Genomic DNA, 19928 nt, shown 5'->3' with positions numbered 1-19928 from the left:
GGGGCCGGCCGGGCGGCCGGGCGGGGCCAGCGGCGGATCGGCGCGGCGGGGCTCGGCACGGCTCAGCCCGGCACGGCTCAGCACGGGTCGGGTCTGCTCCGGCCCCTGCACCTTGCCCGGCCCCCGGCCCCGCAGCCCCGTCCTGGCGGGGGCAGGGACCTCCCCAGCCGTGGGGTGCTGCTGGGGCGGGGGGTGCTTAGATCTGCAGCTTCACCCCCCCCCCCCCGAGGCTGTGATCCCCCCCCGCTCCCGGCCAGCGCCATCCTCCCACCAAACCAGAGCTGGGTGAAAAAAAATGAGAAAAAGTGGGAAAAACCCCAAAATCCCGCAGCTGGGGCTTTGTGGGTGCCATGAGCGGGTCAAGCTCCATGCCAGCACCCGCGAAGGGCCACTGGCTCTGGGTGACCGGGGCCACGGTGCGAGGGGCTGTGGAGACCGCGGGGCAGGCAGCGGCACAGGCAGGGAAGCCGGCAGCCCTGCCCGCAGCTCTGCTTAATGAGGCAGCTGCAGCAAGGATTTTCTTCTGGCACCAGGGAGGCCCGCTTGGGGTAAAGGAGGCGGCTGCCGCCCTCCCTGCGCTCCCCGGTCCTGCGTCACCACCTGCGCCAGCGCTGCTTGCGTCACGTCTTGGCCATCGGCACACGCCGAGGCTCCCGGAAAAGGCAGCCCTGGATTGACGAGAGCCAGGGCCCAGGGGAGCCGCCGGGACACCGACGTTATTTTAATTCAAGTGGAAATATTTTTTTTTTAATGCCAATAAATCATGAAAGAGCAGGAACTATTTTCCAGGCACGGGGAAGCGCCGCGCAGCCAAGGGGGCACCGCTGGCCTGGACCAGCACTGACCCCGGCGCAGCCGTGGCCCCGCGCTGCTGCCTTGCAGGGGCTGCCACGGCCACCTGGCTTTACGGGGGTGCAGCGGCAGCGCTATTTTTACTCCTGGCAGCTCATCGTTCCCCAGCTCTGCTGGGAGAGCCGCAGCAGCGCAGCTGAGGAGCTTCTCCCTGCTCCACTCGCGAGCTGAGGGATGATAAACAGCAACAGGCCAGGGCAGGCTCCAGCCCTTCTTGTCTCAGAAAGCCCCGTGGTGGGAAAAAGGATTAAAAAAAAAAAGACCAAACCCATCCTGAACAATGGATTGCGGCAGCTCAGCGCCCTCACGCCTGCAGCACGGGTCGTGCCTTCAGGCACTGGCGTTACCGCAGGAAGCATTTGTCACTGTTCCCAGGTTTGTTGTTCGAGCAAGCCAAGGAGACACCCACCCGCAGAAATCATCTTCCTTCAGCTTAAAGAGAACCATCTCCTTTCTCCGACAGCGGGGTTTCGCCCCCGCCGCAGAACAGAGCCCACTCACAGCCAGGACAGAGGTAGATTTTTTTGTGCAAAACATTGCAAAATCCCTTCACTGCGTGTTTGCATTTCCCAGGCAGCCAGGGCTGAGCCCAGGGCTGCACCGGCACCGCTGATGGGGCAGCCGGTCACCGTCCTGCCCCGGGGGTCACTCCGGGGCCCACGCCATTCCCAAGCCCCGGCACAGCACCACGGCTCGGAGAAGCCCCTCACAGCAGGACACGATGGCAGATAAACGCTGCCGCCTGGCCGGGCAGGACTCTTAACACCATCCACATGGTACCTCTTAGCCTCCAATTTTTTTTTTTTTTAATTACAGGAGCTACTTAATGAAACATTTGGTAGAACCAAGGGATCGGCTTTGCCAGCCAGAGGACAACCACCCATCGGCACGGCGCCCAGCCATTCGAGGAACACCTCTGTGCTAGTCATCTACCAGGTGATGACAGAATGGCCGACGGAGAAATTGGGGGGCTTTTTGCCATTCTCCACATCCCATTTCAATACAGAAAGCAAAACACCGTTTGCTTATAAAGGGAGTTGTAGGAGGTGAAGTTCAGCACGCTGAATGCTGGAATCACATTCAGGCTGGAACAGTTTCACATAGGAAGCAGCCGATGCTGCAACAGTGGAAAAGAAATTAGGACAAGTTACTGGAAAATAACAGAACTTGAGGAAAAAAAGGCTGCATAAGCCTGCAGTAGCTGTGGAGACAAAGACTGGAAACCCACCCCCTTGCAGCGCGGCTACTGAGGAACCACAAAACCTCTTCTTGCTGAAGCCTTTTCAGGATCTGGACAATAACGTAAGGAAGCCAAATCAGAGCATGAAGTACCTCAGATTATCCTGTACCCGCTGGCTTGATCGCATGAGAAAGTGAAACGCAGCAGTTAGAATCTTGTAATGCAGCACCAACCTTCTCCACCATAAACCTGCTCAGCTGCCACGAAGCACCCCTGCACCCCGCTGGCCTCGGCTGCCGGGCCCCTTCCCTCTACCCAAGCCCCAGACGCTCAGGACTGGGGCGCAGCCACGGGCCTGACCGTCCAACAGCAGCTCCTCTCGTCTGACCAAGGCCACCATGCCAAGGGAGCGGAGGTGGGCACCCAGGCTGCTCATCTATGCTTACTGCTATAAAACACGGAGTCGACATCAGAAATGTAGCTACAGCAGTTCTGACCAACCTTACTCTGCTTTGCAAGCCAAACTTTCCTAGAGGGAAGTACACAAACAGTGCTTGAGCCAAAGCAAAACATATTCCGGGCTGGGATTTAAAGCACAGGCGAGTCGTGTTCCAGCCAGGCACTAATCCTGCATCGCTGGACACCCAGACACATCTCAAGTATTTCATATGGCTTTGCCACATTAAATCCAATTTTGATCTTCCTAGTCTGGGAAGGCAGTTCCCAGCCAAATGCTTGTGACTCTTCATGCCACTGTAGGGGAAAACCTCGCACAACGCAGCTGGCATATTTTAACACATTAAACTACCTGGTATTTAAACAAAGGTTTGTATTTAATAAATGACATGAACGACATAAGTGCACAGCACAGCTGTCCAAAGAACCAAATGAAGCCACGTGAACCACGGTAACTTGTGCTGCAAGAGCTAAACCCAGCGCTTTTCTGGCTTCCAAAGAACTCTTTGTTATACTTTGGTATCTCAGGCTCAATTACTACAGTCATCACCAAGAAAACTATTAAAAACCAACCAGGCACACGTCAACATTTCTAATTCTATGATCTAAAAATACAGCAGTATACAGGACTCGAGATGGGGGAAGGAATGGGTGAAACTTCCAGAAATACTTGAAGTGCCTTAGGTGCAAGCGTAATTTATAAAAAAAAAATTAAGCTAGTCATTTAGCAAAAGCACCTATGGCTGCACACTGGTCAGGAATACAGCTAGCCTGAAAACTGGAGCATTTTAACTACAAGAGTAAGCCCGTGGCACAAGCCCAGCAGGAAAAAAGTACTGTACTACGTATCTGTCAGTTTATTAGTTATGAGTGGTTATCTTTCCTGTGCTTGTCACTGTAGAGCAGGATCCAACGACCCATGCCCTTCTCACTCCAGTGCTCCAAGCACGTTCTGTGTCCCCTTCTGCAGCCTCATTTGTGGCAGTGTTCCTCAAATTCATCCGTACCACATTAAGCTGAACAGATTGCTTACTCACCGAATACACTCGGGAATAAAACAGAAGTCATTTAGAAAAAAATAGATACTTTATTTTTAAAAATTGTATGTTCCTGGCTCGTCTTCACTGCATTCGGACTTCATCTTCTTCTGCAAGTGCAAAGCACACAGTTAGCAAGAACATTAAAAACACCAGCAGAAATCACAGGTAATGACATGGAAAGGGAACCAGTGCATCACAAGAGGCCATGCACCTGTCAAACGTCCTCTAGGATCCTAAGTTCTCATGTCAGACTTGAGATCAAACGAATGGCATTCACATTTTCATCTACTGTGCAAATTTCAAAGATCTGAAACAGCTCTGTGTTTTATTACCCAGAAAAACAAGAGCAGCAGTGACAAATCACACACGATTCAACAGGAGTTCACCAACTGAATCTCACCGGCTCCGTGTCTTGCAGGTTCAGTTGTGGCATATCTAAGCTGTTACTTACCCATCACTCCCGAGTTAAGGTACTTTGCACGTTGCGCCTCACACAAGATTTTAAATATCTGCAGTTCCCCCTTGTAGTTTAAGTGGTAAATTAGAGGGAAAATTTCATTAATTCCAGCTCTGCAAGTTAGTTTATTTCCCTAAATCACTATCTGCTTGTGCTCTTGTATGTGCTAATTAATCTTCCAGGTTATTTTCAAAGTTCAATGTTCATTAAAATATTTCAGAAAAGTAGCTTTTTAACAACTTTTAGTTAGATTAACATTTGAGAAGCAGCTGTTCTATTGTTCCCCTTTTTCCTTACTGTCCTGGTTTCGGCAGGGATAGAGTTAATTTTCTTCCTAGCAGCTGGTACAGTGCTGTGTTTTGGATTTAGGATGAGAACAATGTTGATAACACACCAGTGTTTCAGTGGTTGCTGAGCAGTGCTTACACTAGTCAAGGACTTTTCAGCTTCTCACGCCCTGCCAGCGAGAAGCTGGGAGGGGGCACAGCCAGGACAGCTGACCCAAACCGGCCAAAGGGATATTCCATACCATACGACGTCATGCTCAGTATGTAAACCGGGGGGAGTTGGCTGGGGGGCGGCAACCGCTGGTCAGGGACTGGCTGGACATCGGTCAGCAGGCAGGGAGCAGTTGCATCACTTGGGGTTTTTTTGGGGTGGTTTGTTTTGCTTTCTCATTTTACTTTCCATTACAAGTTTTTATTATTATTCTATTATTTCAAGTATTAAACTGTTCTTATCTCAACCCACAAAGTTTTCTTACTTTTGCTCTTCCGATTCTCTCCCCCATCCCACTGGGGGGGCAAGGGTGAGCGAGCGGCTGGGTGGTGCTTAGTTGCCAACTGGGGTTAAACCACAACATGCACTGACCATCACCCACCCCATTCACACCCCTTTCACTGGAGCCCGAATGTAGGAATGGTTATTTCTTGTTTGACCACCTATAGCATTCAAAGGACAGAGTTTATTTGATGCTGCAGGGCTGAAAAGCCTCAAAGAATGGTTATATCTCGGCTCTACAAAAGAAATATTCAGAAATTTTATATAAAAATGAGATTAATCAAGGGCAAATTTCAGGCAGGAACTACATAATACATCACAGGGTGATGGGCTACCGAGTTCTTACAGCAGTATAAGGACACCGACAACTTACTTGTTCACTTGTTATCTCGGTCCCTCCACAGATCACTGGGCATTGTGCTGGATGTGCTCATGCTCGGCTCCTGAACTGGAAAAATATTCAGAAGTTATACTCACGGCGATTTTGATATCTTTTGTACAAACCCACGTCTAGACAAGTATTTTTAACCACTGCTGTCAAGATATCAAGCCCAGATGGAGCCTGGGTGCTTAACCCCACAGCTTGACAGCAGGTACTAAGCTCTACCCTACATATTTCATGTATTCACTCGTACCGATTTCTCAATATTCACCAATTCAAAGTTATTCAGTGACTGAAAATCAAGTGCCCAGAAGCCTTTATTATTCCACCCATTCAGAACAAGACGAAAAGTTATGCTTACTTCCCATGGATGAGCACTCTGGTTTCACTCAGCTTTCATCTTCACCTAAAGGATAACAACTGAAGTTATTATAGTAATACACAGAAAATTCTGACCATTTCAAAACTAACTTAAAAATAAGGTTTTAAGATACATGGACTGATTAGTTACGAGGGGAAATTTACAAATTATTCCAAAATATTAAGTGGAAGAATAAGGGGCAGAAATAGGCTAGCCTGAACACTTGTAAAGAGATGAAGGAATATGCAGGTAGTTGACTCAAGAACTGCACCTTGTCTGAGCACAAACCGTAAATCACCAGTCTGAGTACAATGAAGTTTGATTGCAGCCAGAGGTATACTATCCCTTATGTGAAGGCATTAACAATTTTGTCAAGCTACTTCAACTATTTTACCCTAGTTTGTCTCCTGTAGTAACGCCCTCTCTCTTCCCCTTCATGAAGGAGTGCAACGTCCCTGACTCCTAGCAGCCCTCAGGTTCGATAGTCCTAGAAGTGCTTCAAAAGCCAAAGGAAGACACTAGAGGTTAGCACTGTCAGTCTACTGCTTTTATTCTCGGCAACAGATTCTTCCCTTCTGAAGACCCACCCTTTTGCTATATAGCAAAGTTGAGGGCAAACTGCAATGGTCAGCAGCTGGGGATGTAGTAGTACAAGGTTCTGTGCACACCTCTAGTTGGGAGGCAAATCACACCATGGTCACAATGTGATCTGACCAGGCAGGGCAAAGTTCAAGTTTAGTCTCAAACCCACCACCCGGGTTTTATCATGGCCCTCAGGAGCAGAAGTATAGTATGCACGTTTTGTTTTCTATGCCATAGCAACAAACACCATGCATAAGGGATACTATATCTTTGTGCATCCTTTTAACACTCCAGATTCACTTATAGCCACACTCCTCCCAACCCTCCCCAGTTAGCTCTTCAGTACTGGTGTTCAGAAGCAACATTTATAGAGATGGGGTATTCACAGACCACTGCGGGATTGCACAGCCAAGTCCTAACGTGTCAATCATTATCTAGCAGCAATGACAGAGGTGGGAGAAGGCCAATCCTCCCTTTTTTTCCTTTTCCAGTAAGCAGCTATTTAAAGAGCCCCACTAGCTGGTATGGAGAGAAAAAAAATCTGAAGCTAATTAGCCGATTCCAAACTTGCTAATAGTGGAAGAAGCCAAGTAATTACCCAGAACAGCATACTTTTTATGCATCCTTTCCAACATGCTTAGCCTCATTTAACATAATGGAACAAAACACTGGCCTTCCTGATCATGTCACTGCAGCTGGCAATGATTAACAGAGACATGCAACCCCATTACTGCTCAAGTCCTAAAACTACTCACAGGCCTCAGTGTTTAGCTATGGGGAAAACTGCAAGCAAATCAACACTTTGTATGCTTAATGTTACAGTAAAGCCCCCATACACGCTATGCTGTGCTCTCTCCTGACAGCACCAGTATCTGGATCTGAGGGCCTAGCAGGTACGCATATGTATTCTGACACCACACTTCTGAGCTTCAGATAAGCTTTTGAGAAAAAGTGTATTTCACACACAGATAAAACCAAGATGAAACACAATGCAAGCACTTTAATGTCATTTCTTGTACCCACTTGTTACAGACTGACTTAGAGCAGACATGACTATTTGCTTTTAAGTTAGCTACCACACCAAGTTTCATTACTGCAGACAGTCAGAGCTGGTATGAGACCCATGGTTCAGTCACAAATTGCTTGCTCCAAGAATGTAAAAAACCTGCTAGTTCAAGTACGTAGAATGAGGCAGATGTGCCAGTAACCCCTCCACGACATCCCTGCAGGTCAAGTATCCAGAGCACACTGGAAAAACTAGTTGGATCTGAGCACTGGTTTAGAGATTAATAATTCAGTTTTGCTACACGACAGTACGCATACTGCCATCAGTTTTGCTATCGAATTCTAGTCACAGGTAAGAGTAAGGCATCACGAAAAGCCAAACTGACTTTGTGACAAGTGGTGTCACTGCTTGACTAGCTGGAGTTCGGCTACACTCACTGTGGTGTAACCAAAGACCTGTTATTATGATCTTAAGGTGTAGCTGCTACTTCAAGCTTTCAATGGAACATGAAAAGATAGCTACAGCAGAGGGCAAGGCTGTCCAGCAGATCCCCTGTTCACCAGCAAGAGTCTCGCCTGGAAGATAACACAGAAGGGTCCAAATGTGACAATAATACCAGAAACAAGTGTGCAAAGCAGAACTTTGCAGAACAAGCGGGAAAACACGTTACAACACCTCTGAAATGAACTGAACATCAGACAAGAGCTAGGTCATGTGCTGAAACAAGGGACCTTGAAATTCAGGTTCAAGAGCTAATGCAAAAGAATTGGAGAACAGCATGTCTGGATGTCTGGAAGTGTAAGCATGTTAATCCTGAAACACTACATTCAGTATTTCTAGTAACGAAGAATTTAGAATTACATCCCCAAGACTGATGAAAAATGAAATTGAGCATTATACTACCAAGATGACTCTACGAGGCAGAAATACAGAATCTCATCACTGTCAATTAAAGGCAGAGGAATGTATTACACTTATCAAAGATTAAAATAAAGACAACTGAAATGTCCAATAAGCTCTATGAAACTACCCACAGGGATTCATTCAAGCACTCATTTGTATGTCCTCAAAAATATTCCACATCAGTCTCAAAGTTGACTGTATTAGCAAGCTTTAAGTGACTATCACGTAGCACACACAAGGCTAGAGCAGTGATTACTAACGCATTTCCTACTGAACCAAGACTCTTGTAGGGATGTGCTGCAGATGGGCCATTTTGTCACTACAGAAAGTTTAAACAGTCCTTTTCTAGGCACTGACAGCACCTAGTTGACTAGTTAAGTGAGTGTAAGATCACATTCCCTCTTCCCCACAGAGCTCGTTCTAAGAATATCTTCGTTACATCAGAACTAAGAAAAATCCACACAAGCCGAGTCACATGTACAAAGGAATCGGGTCTGAAAATACTTATCTAAGAATCACAGTAAGTTGCTTATTGACTCTGAACAAGACAAAGCTTAAAACCGAAAACCACGCAGCTTTGATGCAAGCTTAACATACAGGTATGAAGAGTGCTGCACTGTAATTCCACAGTCAGAAGTGTGATGTCAGAATACCCACAGTATAAGATTACATAGAAAGTCACCAAGTTATATTATATTGCTTGTTACCTACCTGTATGCAGTCGGCAATGAGAATCTTGGAGCAAGCAGGAATACTACATCCGGGTCCTAATGTCCATTGCCATTTGTGGTACTACGTTCCTCACAGTTATGAACTGCAGAAATGCTGGCTAAGTGCAGTTATGTAGCAGGCCACTAGTTTTAAGTGTAAATTGCAGTCTCAAACTCCAGCAAAAACTTGCTGCCACAGTAAATGGTTGCCAAGGAGAAGCCAAGAATTTTTCTACCACAAAAATACCACAAAATCTCAAAAGCAGTTTCAGTTTCTCATCAGCTGTATAAATGATTAGTGTAATGTGTCTACACCAGAAGATAAGATTATTCTGTATTCATTTCTGAGAAAGCGTGAAGATATAACGATACCAGTTTCTGCATGCTGCAGTTTTTAGAGATCTAAGTGTCAAAATGGGCTCAATTTTGATAAAGCAAGCTAAATTGCAACAGCCAATGTCCTCCAAGTCCAGTACAAAAATGTGTTATGTGATCCAGACCATCCAAAAACAGGTCTGACCAACGAAGCACTTTTCTAAATGGTTTTAAAGATTCAATTATATAAATCTGATTTTATGAAAAAAGTCCAAAACCTCATAGGAACAGATCAAAGGAACGTAACTTTCTCGCCTCCCACATTTAGCAACTTTATCAGATTTTAAAGTTGACATGTTTGCCAGCTTTTAAGACACCACCTTTAAAAGGTCTTGAAAAGAAGTTGGCTAGTCAATTGTATGCCTGTTTAATACATGCAACTCAAAGCAGAACTTGTTTTAGAAATTCTGCTTATGCAGCTACAACAAAGCTAGATTTAACCAAACTTTCAGATGTTTTGAAAACTGCCAAATCTTTCAATATATTTGCTAATCATGGTTTTGCAACTCAGCTATTTTTAATACCTAGCAACAGTAGCTTACGTACAAAACAGGGGTACCAAAAGACAACCTCTGTAAGGTACAAGGACATCAGCATCCTTCACTCTTCCAAGTTACAGAACTACAAAAGAACATACTTTAGGATATGCACCAGCATCTCTTTAATAAAGAATGACATGTAATCTGAAAAATAAACTGAAAAAATTAATTTAATGTTTACGTTCAGAATTCCCCATCTCAGACACCTTCACCTTTTGCGGGTGTCCCATGAACACCCTCCAAAAAACATATGCATTATTTAATACTACTTCAATAAAGCAAATTGCATCGGTACTGCTGATTTTTAAACTAAGTATCCAATACAAGTACTCCCAAATACTTGGTCCGCAGTTTAGGAACTGCCAATTCGGAATTTCCTGAATAGCAATTCATTATCGTAGCATGTTATCAACCCCCAAACTTTTCTGGGAAAATAAGAAGCATTCACCAAACAAGCTGAGTCGCTATTTAGTGCGCTTAATATTCCAAGTCAGTGTTACCTGGTATCAGCATTTCACAACATGCTATTTTTTCATTTGAGGAGTAACAGCACTTACAGTGAGTACTTCAAGAGGGATCATCTGCACTCTAAAATACTGCAATCTGACACTGAAGTTTTAACCGCAGAGAAAATTTAGCATAGAATTTAGAATTAGCCAATGCTTAGCACAAGGAATGGAAAGATCTTTGGAAGATTAAAGCTACTCACAGAATGCTCAGTAGTTGGGGAATCGTGTGAAGGTACAGCCAAACTAAGTTTACCTACTTTGTGCCAAGCAGGTTGATGTATCCTGCATTAACACCAAGGTATTTTACACTGGGAAGTCATGTTCCCAGTTTATCTGGTACAATGTAATAGTAAGCAAAGCAACTACCTTATCAATGAGTCCAGAATGCTTTGAAATTCTTCTGGGGCTTAATAAAATGAACAGCAAGCTAACGAATTCATCAAATCTTCTACAAAAGAACCTTAAAGGGAGTTTATTTGTACTGTGTAGGATTAACTATTAAACTCCAGATTCAGATACTACTTTTGATGCATTATCTCCAAACATCAATAATAAAAGAGCGATAACCATCATGCAAGCAAGCTAATTTCTGTATTTTACATACAGGTTTTTAGGATTTGACCACCAGCTACATGATTTAAGAATAGTTCCTGCAGTCCCCATAATACAAATAATTGTATTCTGAACTATGCAAATTAGTCCACTCAGTTAGCATGAGGACATAAGCAAGTTAACCGTAATCACTCAAGTAACACTTCTGGTCTTTTTGCCAAGCAATTTCAGGCAAGTATACAATACGGAGCAAGGCCAGATCCTGTAATCTCAGACAGCTTGAGAGCATATAAATATCACATTAACAATCCTTTAGTTAGGAAGTCAGCCAATACAAGTCATTCTATGAATTTATTTTAAAATAACCATTGCTAGTCTTCTGCTTAAAGTCTTTAAAAGATTCCAAGCAGTAACTGCCAAGGTGGTAAGTGCTACCATCCCACCGCCCATTATCCGTAGCTAAAATATGAAATTCATTATATACTGCACTGCTTGCAGTGTAGCGTTAATTATTGTATCTTACAGCACTTGCAAGATTTCCATTTGCTTCCTTATTGCAGCACAGTTAATGCTAAAAAAATCTGCACCTACTGGAAAGTTAGGGTACTACCTGACCCAATCTTAAGCTAGAGGCATTAGGGGAAGAGATCTCACTCTTCACTACAGTTCCACACCCTGGTCTAGTTTGACCTCTACTCAAGACCCTCGGTTTACTGCGGAAGGTGTGGTATTTAGCCTCGTATGTTTAACCACGAATGGCAAGAAGAGTTACTACATTTAGTTTTCTATTTATTTGAAGCACAGTAAAAAAAAAGTTGGTACACTTTGGGAATTCAGTGGCACAAGGTACACTGCCATCAAGTTAGGGACGTTATACATCAAAAAAACAGCTAAATTTGTTTTGAAACACTGCATTACATAATTAAATTGTACTCGCCCAAACAGACCACTTACAAATATTAGGTCAGTAAGTTTCTAACATCCATAAAAACGTAGCTTTCTTACTAAAATGCAAGAATTAAAAAGTTGGTGTCTAAACAAGACAGACAAAAACAAACTGGAATGAAACTACAGGTCACATCTAAAATCGGGGCTTTTTGTTTGGGCCTTCATATTCTTCTCTCCCTCTACCATATCCTGTTGGTGTTCCAGGCCCCATTCCTCTAGGACCCTGGCCACCCACAGGCCCCGCACCTCCCTGCCCAAAGCGTTCAGGACGCTATTGGAACAGAATTAACAGTTCATTATATGTAGTTGATGTCCATGTGTGTTAAGTATATATTTTTAGAAGGTTCCGCAGTCAAGGTTCGTCGATACAATCACCATTGAGCCGATCCACAGGTACCGGGAACATAGAAAGGAAAAAAGGGTAATTTAAAAATTAGTTTATTGTAATACATGCCTTGAGGTATGTTCCCACTTGATGCATTCTCATACATCTGTTACAAAGAACAGATCCTCCCTGCAGTGCTAGAAATGTAAGCATTAGTGCAGATGTGAATTAACAACTTTTCCAAATGAGCTCTAGCAATTTTCAACCAAGTTAATGCAAATAGCTTGCAAACTTCTCACCTTTAGTGCAGTAAAAGCTTAGATTACATCACTCATTTCCAAATAAGCCTAGCCAGAGAACAAATCTTCTGTTCACTGAAGTATGAGCTGACATTCATAAAATGTCATTGTAAACAGAATGCCTACTCACCAGTTAATGGCATGTGCTGCAATAGAGACCATGTGCTTTTCAAGATGGGGTTAAGACTACGGTCTGCTGACTAAACTGCAGAGGCCTTAGGCAGTAACCAAAACTGATTGTGAGCACTACTGGATTGCAAGAAGAAAAAAAGTGTGAAAAAAGCTAATGACCAGTGATTTACCTAACCAACGCAATTGCTCGATCAAAAGACTTGCATTTGTTAAATCCCACGTACTCCGGAACTGCTGCTGTATAATATGCAAAACGTGTTCAAAGAACTACAATTTATTCAGTGTTTCCAGTTAGAACTATGCACAAAGGGTTGTGTGCATCCAGTCAATATCTCCCTTCCCACCCCACTTCCACCACAAGCTCTTGGAAAATTCACAACTTCACAGCGTTGAAAGGTTTCACACCAAGATGTAAAAGCTAAATTACCCTGCAATAAAGCAGAGACTTCAGGTATTTTTACTAGTACCTCTAGTTGCATGTACTTCATTCAGTTACTGTATCAGTAGGTGTGATCAGCATTCAATCTACAGAACTGACAAATTATAAAGTCAAAGATAGCTTTAAACTTTCATTTCAAGTAAGTTTTCCACTACCGAGTAACAGAACAATGGTAGCTTGTTTGTTACAAAAGGTATCTGCAACTGAAAATTCACACTTCAAGTTCTTGACTTCTGAAAGTTAGTTTCAATCCTTCCAAGAAAAGAATTTCAGAAAGATTATCTAGGTTCTTTCTGCCTAATTCATGGCAGCTTAAGCTTATCTCCAATTCTGTTTAAAAGATATCAGCCCAGTAACTGTGACAGCACTGTGTGGCAGAGATCCCCATCCTAAGAAACTCAAGGCAGTTAAACCATCTTACTGTCACACCTTTTGACCACATCACGTTTTCAAGTATTACACAAGTTCAGCATGCACCTGTACGATGATTTTCAGGAGAAAAATGTACACAGCATTCACCACAGACTGCTTAACTGTTCACGGGAAGCTTAGGAACTGCTTAAGTATCAGTAGATTATATAGATACATTAAGGCCACCGGCACTGTCTACTGAATCAATGATGCTCTGCAAAGTTATCATTCCAAAGATATGGTTCCCCAAAAAAATGGAAGATACCTGACAAGCTACTATGGTAGCTCACCACATTAAGCCAGAGGCCTAAACCCACCCAAAAATCATTTACTTCAGCTTGCGCTACAGAGTGTACACCCTTTGAGGAGGGTGAAAACACACTAATATCACCACCTAAACCAACATAGATTTCCATCCTACCCATTAAGCATTTCTTTAATCTACATCCGTATTGCTTCAGTGTGATAACACCAAGCAGGCTCAAAGCCCATTCACACATATGGTGTGCCAAAAATAGTACAGTTTGGAAACATACCTCAGAACATGAGATATGCCGTAGCTTTAACAATCTCTACCTATATAGTCATGCCCAACACGGAAAAACAAGAACGGGCTATCATTCCTCTGTGAGATAGGAACCACAAAATGGCTACAGTCAAGGACCGCTGGAACATGCCTAAATCTAAAAAACAGCATTTCTGCTCTTCTATGGCAAACATCAGCATACAGAATAAGTCATATGCTGTTTACCATTGATTAAGTTAATCTGCTGCTTAAATAGACATGTGCGCAGATTTTTTAATTAACAGCATACCCATACAAACATGCATCAATCCTAACTAGGCTTGGAAGGGCCAAAATAAATGCAATGTTACACATTGGAAAGGAGAACAAAAATCTCTCTTGTCCATAAATACAGAATGTCAAATTACTGAAAAGCTACTACATATGTATTTTAATTATGAAATTTGTCATTCTCTAGAATTTATAAAAAATCCTTCCAAGCCTAACAGTGACGCAGAATTTCCAAAGTCCAATAAAAGTCGAGTTAATTGCAAATATGCTTGACAGCACATTTGAATTTACTTACAAACAACTTCCGACTGTGTAAGCTACCATAATGGTTAAGAACTAGTCTAGTACTACATACTGCCACACTAGTCTTCATATTAAATACCTGACAAGAAAGTCAGCAGTTAACAGTGAAATTTACACAACCATCCGAACACTGGTAGAGAACTCAATTCCCAACCACAACTTTTCCCTTGTGCTAAACTAAAGCCACCACAGGATACATTACCATGTCACTTCCCATCATAGAACCACTCATGGCTGCTTGGCCAACTCCTGGATTAGCTTCATAACCTATGCCGCCACCACCTCCGAGAGGTGGAAATTTCTGGGCTGCAGAAGCATAAGGATCTAAGAAAGAGAAATATATAATCATATTCTGACAATTTCTAAGTTAACCACTTAAAGTAACTATTTAAAAATTCTTTACCTCCCATGTTCATTGTGGTGGCACCACCCATTCTCATGTCTCTCTCCCTCTGCATAGAAGAAACAACTTTTAGCACGGATAATCAACTACTGAAATCCACGCCTTTCAGGAGATAAAGCAAACTACTACCATTTCACCTACACAAAGACATCGCATTATCTATCCTAAAGGAAGCAAAATGCATCAATCTTGAAAACACATCAAAAAAATTCCCGAACATGGTAATGTATCAAAAAAATCATGATTTCACTTACTGGATCCATGTAACCCATTCTACTATAATTCTCTTCCCTCTGTCTTCTCATTTGTTCTTCCATCTCCCGCTGACGTATCATCATTTCCTCTTCCCGCCTGCGACGCTCCTCCTCCTGCCTGATCATCCCAAAGCAGACTGTTAAACCCCAGGAGTGTGACATGTTGAACGCTTATCTCATCAATATCACTTGCATGAGCAATTTAAAAAGCACTGAATGATTACACTTAAGCAAAAAAAGATACTCTATGATGCTCAAATACTTGAGGAAAAACTTACACTGCCGTTCAATTTCTCATACACAAAGTGAAGCAGCAATGGTGTTTCTTGAAAAAAAAACTTTCATATTTAAGTCATTTTAAAAAACCTACAAATGCAACATTGAAAAAAATCCCATGAAAGCCAAACCAACCTCAGCTGAATTTCCTTGCGTTTCTGCATTTCTTGATTATGGAGTTCTTCCATACGCCTCAGTTCTTCCTGACGCCTCATAAGGTCTGCAGAAATGAAGCTTGTCAGCAGCTATTTCACAAACTCTCATCAGATTTAAGCTCAGATTTGAGTTAGATCAACCTCATCTGCACTATGGCAGACAGCTACCTTCAGAGTGTCACTATTCTTAACAAGACTTCATTTAAATAAAATTGAAAAACTACCAGTTACTCTTTTTTAAGTCTGAAATTCTCAAGTTAGCAGGAGGAAGCGTGAAATTATTCGTTAAACCGTTAAACAGCCATACATTTAAGCTAGCATTTAGAGCAAAAATATGATACAGAATTCAGAGCAAATTACCTTGACGCAAGAGGTTTGCCTGATGCTCGTGATAAGCATCCTCCATCTCACTTTCAAGTTTGTCCTTGGCATCTTTCATGTTTTTTGCCACTTGCTCTCTCTGCTGTTTTTCCATTTCATCTAAAGATTTCCACCTCTGGGAATATTCAAATTCAAAACTGCCAGGCTGAGCAAAACGGGGAGGAGTCTCTCTTTCCCTGCAGAAAGGAAGACACTCATTCAGACTGGGTAAACCTGGAAACTGAAGGTCAATAAAAGATTGCAAGCAGAATAGCAGAATTACCAGGGAACATCAAAGGAGCCCTGAAAATACTACCTCACAACTATGTGGTAGAAAACTTGCTGTGACAGAATGCTGGTAACAGTACAGCATTTTACACACTTAAACAGCAGCATTTAATATAAATACTACCATTACCATAGCAAATATGGAGACTCCTGCACTAACACATCCAAGCAAATCTTCCCACTTACAGTTCTACTTCACACTTATCTTGTTCTTAACTTCTTCCTTAGACACTCCACTGCTGGCAATTGCCAGATGCAAAATCCTCAAACAAGACAGGCCTTTGCCCAAGCAGGTACAGCTGCTCAAAACAACAGCATATGGAGAAATGGATTTTTTCAGTACCGACTTAGCCAAAGCACTATGTGTCAAAGGCAAGTAGTAATCTTCACTTTAACTTAAATAGTTTTCAAAATGCCTGAGGGCCAACAGTTTATTTTGTCATATAAAGAAATCGGAGGCCAAGATTCAGTAATTAATGGAACAAAACTAGGAAGGTTCAAAAGCTTTCCATACATTAGCAAAGTAAAGTGTTTCAACGCTTTAGGAACACTGTACTAATCGACACTGTTTTCAAAGACACTGCCTCTAAAACCATTTATAGTTTTTGATCAAAGCAAGTAATTTTGAACACTTTCGCATACAACAACTGACTGGATCTCCCCCCTGCACTCCCTTTTGTAATGTGAGAACATACAGCATTTCTACAACAGGTTTAATATACAGATCCTAACCTAAAACTGCTACTTAGGAAAAGACTCCTATAGACTTTTACCTATTCTTCTATGCCCAGGGGTCAGCTTCATAAGGCAAATCCATAGGCAACTAGTTTTTATTAATCATGGAATGAGTTAAAGTTTTACTTAATTTCTCATTTCATACCATAAACATCAGTTTGTAAATTCCCTATGGGATCATCAACATGAGATACACCTTAAGTGAGATGACAGTTCTCAACAATAGGATGAACAGTTGAAGTCTGATTTTCAAGAGTTTCTACACATACCAAAAAAACATGTTATTGGGCTGCTATTTAGGCTTTACTGTTTCTTTGCAATACAATGTAGAAAATTGCTTGTGTAATGCTTAGTGAATATATGAAACAAATCAGTACGTTACGTTATCTACAAACAAACTACTACCAAAAAACCCAAGAACTGAAAGTATTACGCAAAATTCAAAGCCTGTTTCTGAAAAATTACTCTGTTTCCTTCAGCCTGGGACAATACTACATACATCATCATCTATATAATCTTTATACCAAAAGACAGTGCCTACTTTTGATACATCGGATTCTTCTGAGCAAGCTTTTCTGGAAGACCATCTTCATCATCCAGTTGTTCCAATGGTTCCACAATAACTGGCCTAGGAGTGCTGAACAAAAAAATACTCATTTTACTTTTCCGTAAGAATCTCCATTCTGAAAAACTAGAAGCTGACAATTTTATTCAGCTTCAAACTAAAAATCCTAAGCAGCAGAATACTTACGTTGTCAACAAAAACACTCCTTCGGTACACCGTTCAAATGCTTTTCTTGCAGCTGGCTTTGATGCAAATTCAACAATGCCTTTTCCTGTTGATCTACCTCGATCATCTACAATCACAACAGCTCTTTCCACTGGACCAAACTGGGAAAAAGCTTCCTCCAGCAACTCGTTGGACACATAGGGTGAAAGATTACGCACTGAAAGAGCAGCAGCATGTGTGGCAAAACGAACACGAAGCTGCCGACCCCTCATGGGGGTATCGTCCAGTTCTGCCTTCGCAATTTCTGCAAGAGCTCTAGATTCCTGAGGAAAGTTTAAGATCCAGTTTTAGAAAACCAAGTTGTAAATTACTATTTCGTGAGAATTAAACGGATGGACGCACAGTACAAAAGCCTACCAATTTAATGAATCCAAAGCCTTTCCCTTTGTTGATAAAAACCTCTCCTGGCTCCCCATATTTGGCGAACAGTCTTTTAAAGTCTTCGTCTGTTATATCAGCGGGCAAATTCCCAACAAACAAGCGGCAACGCTGAGTATAGGTCTTCTCCCCGGGTCGCCTCAGAAGAGAGAGGTTTGCTTTAAATCCCTACAAAGAAGCAGACCAGTTCGAGCCATCATTGCGTGCAGCCCCGCCGCCTGCACCGCCAAGCCGCGGCCTTCTCCCGCCAGGAAGCCCAGAGCACCTCCAGGGCACCGCAAGCGAATACAAACCCATGCTGCCACAGACCCCTCAGGCTGCAGTCGGGAGCTGCCTAGGCACCTAGGGAACACGCACATTATGTTTAGGCGTCCCCGCAGCGCGGCGGCGCTCGCCGCCGCCGCCCCTCTCGGCTCGCCCCCTCCCGGGCCCGCCGCCCCTGCGCTCCTCCCCTCAAGATGGCGGCGAGGGCGCGCGGAAGCGCCGGGCCCGCCCGCAGCCGCCGCCATCTTGCGTCTCGGGGAGGGGGAGGGGGCCATGACTCACCTCGTCCGAGAGCTTCTCGCCGCCGCCGCCGCCGGCCGAGCCCTGCTGCGAGGAGAGGCTCTGCTGTCCCTGGTGCTGCTGCCCGCGGCCGCGCGGCTCTCCGCCCGGCCCGCCGCGGTGCCCCGGCCCGCCCTTGTGCGGCCCGCCGGGCCCCTGCTGGGGGCCGCCCGGTCCCTTGGGCCCGCCGCCGGGCGACTGTCCTTGTCCTTTCTTAGGGCCGCCGGCTGGGGTGGGGCTGGGGCTCGGCTTGGGCTGCGGCTGCACCCCCGGGCCGGAGGGAGCCGAGGAAGGCGCCGACACCGGGGCCTGCTGCTGCGGCGGCTGCCCCGCGGGCAGCGCGGACGGCGGAGGCGCTCCCGGGCCGGCCTGGCTGCCGGCAGGCCCCGCCGCGGTGGCGGCGGCTGAAGAGGACGAAGAAGGCGGAGCAGAGGTCGACGCGGGCGGCTTCGGAGGCTCGGGCTTCGGGCCTCCGCCCGGCGGGCCGCCCGGGCCCTGCGGGCCGCCTCCCATGGGGCCGCGGTTCTGGCCCATGCCCATGCCGGGCGGCGGAGAGCGGAAATCGTGGTTGGGGCCGCCGCGGCCACCGCCGCCGCCGCGCCGGTGGAAGCCGCCTCCGCCGCCGCCACGGCTACGGAACCGATCCCGCGACATGGTGGTGGTGGAAGGAGGCGGAGGAGAAGAGGTGCTCCGGCCGCGACTGCTGCTTCTCAGAGCCCGCTGCTCAAAATGGCGGCGAGCTGAACGGCCTCGCCGCCGCCTTTGTCCGCCCCTAATATAGTTTCCCCGCCCCCGGAAACCACCCCTCCTCCCCGCTAGCCAACCACCGGCCGCGGTGACAACGACCGATAGATGGAATGACCAATGACATGTCCCTATTCCGTTAACTCTTTGGTCTCATTGGTAAAGAACCTGCCCTCTGTCGATTGGCTCATTTGACCGCCGACGTTGGCACGGGATGATCCGTTAACCTCCTGTGTGCTGATTGGGCAGTTTGATCGGCGGGAGGCGAAGTCACGACAGAAGCCCGGCTTCCGATTGGCTGCCCGGGGAGTCAGTCGGACGGCAGCCCGCCGGCCCGGCGGAGGGGCCGCCGCTCCACGGCAGCCGGGCCGGGGCAGCCAGGCGTTGAGCAGGCCGCGGCCCCCGCCAGCTTCGGGAGGCCGCTCGCCCGCAGAGGGAACAGAGCCGCGGGGCCTTATGGCACCCCCGGCTGAGCAGCCACAGGCTTCAGCTGGAAAAACTTCAAATAAATATATTTTCAAATAAATACGGTTGGCTGCTGTTAACGCGGCCAGCAGCCTTCGCTGGTACTTTGAAAGCAAATCTGATATAAAAAAAATTCCCCTTTATTCATTCAAGGGCGGTAGTGGAAACCAAGCTCTAACGTAGGAGGTGGCTTTCACTCC

The 19928-nt window shown here is 45.0% G+C and overlaps 1 protein-coding gene across 2 annotated transcripts; it reads right to left on the bottom strand.

Moving 5' to 3' along the window:
• Window positions 1–3555: 3555 nt before the first annotated feature.
• On the bottom strand, window positions 3556–19250 carry SFPQ (splicing factor proline and glutamine rich). Of its 2 annotated transcripts, XM_076357498.1 has the most exons (13): window positions 18523–19250; window positions 17956–18144; window positions 17560–17861; window positions 17350–17445; window positions 15786–15982; window positions 15406–15490; window positions 14995–15112; window positions 14741–14789; window positions 14540–14661; window positions 8711–11903; window positions 5509–5553; window positions 5139–5213; window positions 3556–3635 (listed from the first exon to the last, which is right to left on the bottom strand). In XM_076357498.1, exons 1-10 carry the CDS (start codon window positions 19171–19173, stop codon window positions 11766–11768), a joined length of 1947 nt encoding a protein of 648 aa, XP_076213613.1. In that variant the 5' UTR covers window positions 19174–19250; the 3' UTR covers window positions 3556–3635; window positions 5139–5213; window positions 5509–5553; window positions 8711–11765. The 2 variants fall into 2 exon arrangements, with proteins under 2 accessions (XP_076213613.1, XP_076213614.1); XM_076357499.1 differs by lacking the exon at window positions 8711–11903.
• Between the last annotated feature and the right edge of the window lie 678 nt (window positions 19251–19928).

This window comes from Aptenodytes patagonicus, chromosome 21 (genome assembly GCF_965638725.1).
Source record: "Aptenodytes patagonicus chromosome 21, bAptPat1.pri.cur, whole genome shotgun sequence".
Taxonomy (NCBI): Eukaryota; Metazoa; Chordata; class Aves; order Sphenisciformes; family Spheniscidae; genus Aptenodytes; species Aptenodytes patagonicus.
The sequence above is the reverse complement of the archived record's forward strand: the minus strand, read 5'-3'. Positions and strand labels throughout refer to the sequence as shown.

Excerpts from the sequence above, each read along its gene's own strand:
- SFPQ (XM_076357498.1), bottom strand. The coding sequence starts at position 19,173 with ATGTCGCGGGATCGGTTCCGTAGCCGTGGCGGCGGCGGAGGCGGCTTC. Across the intron at positions 17,862-17,955 it reads GCTTTGGATTCATTAAATTG|GAATCTAGAGCTCTTGCAGA; the intron begins GTAGGCTTTTGT and ends AACTTTCCTCAG. Across the intron at positions 15,113-15,405 it reads CGCAAGGAAATTCAGCTGAG|GCAGGAGGAGGAGCGTCGCA; the intron begins GTTGGTTTGGCT and ends TGGGATGATCAG.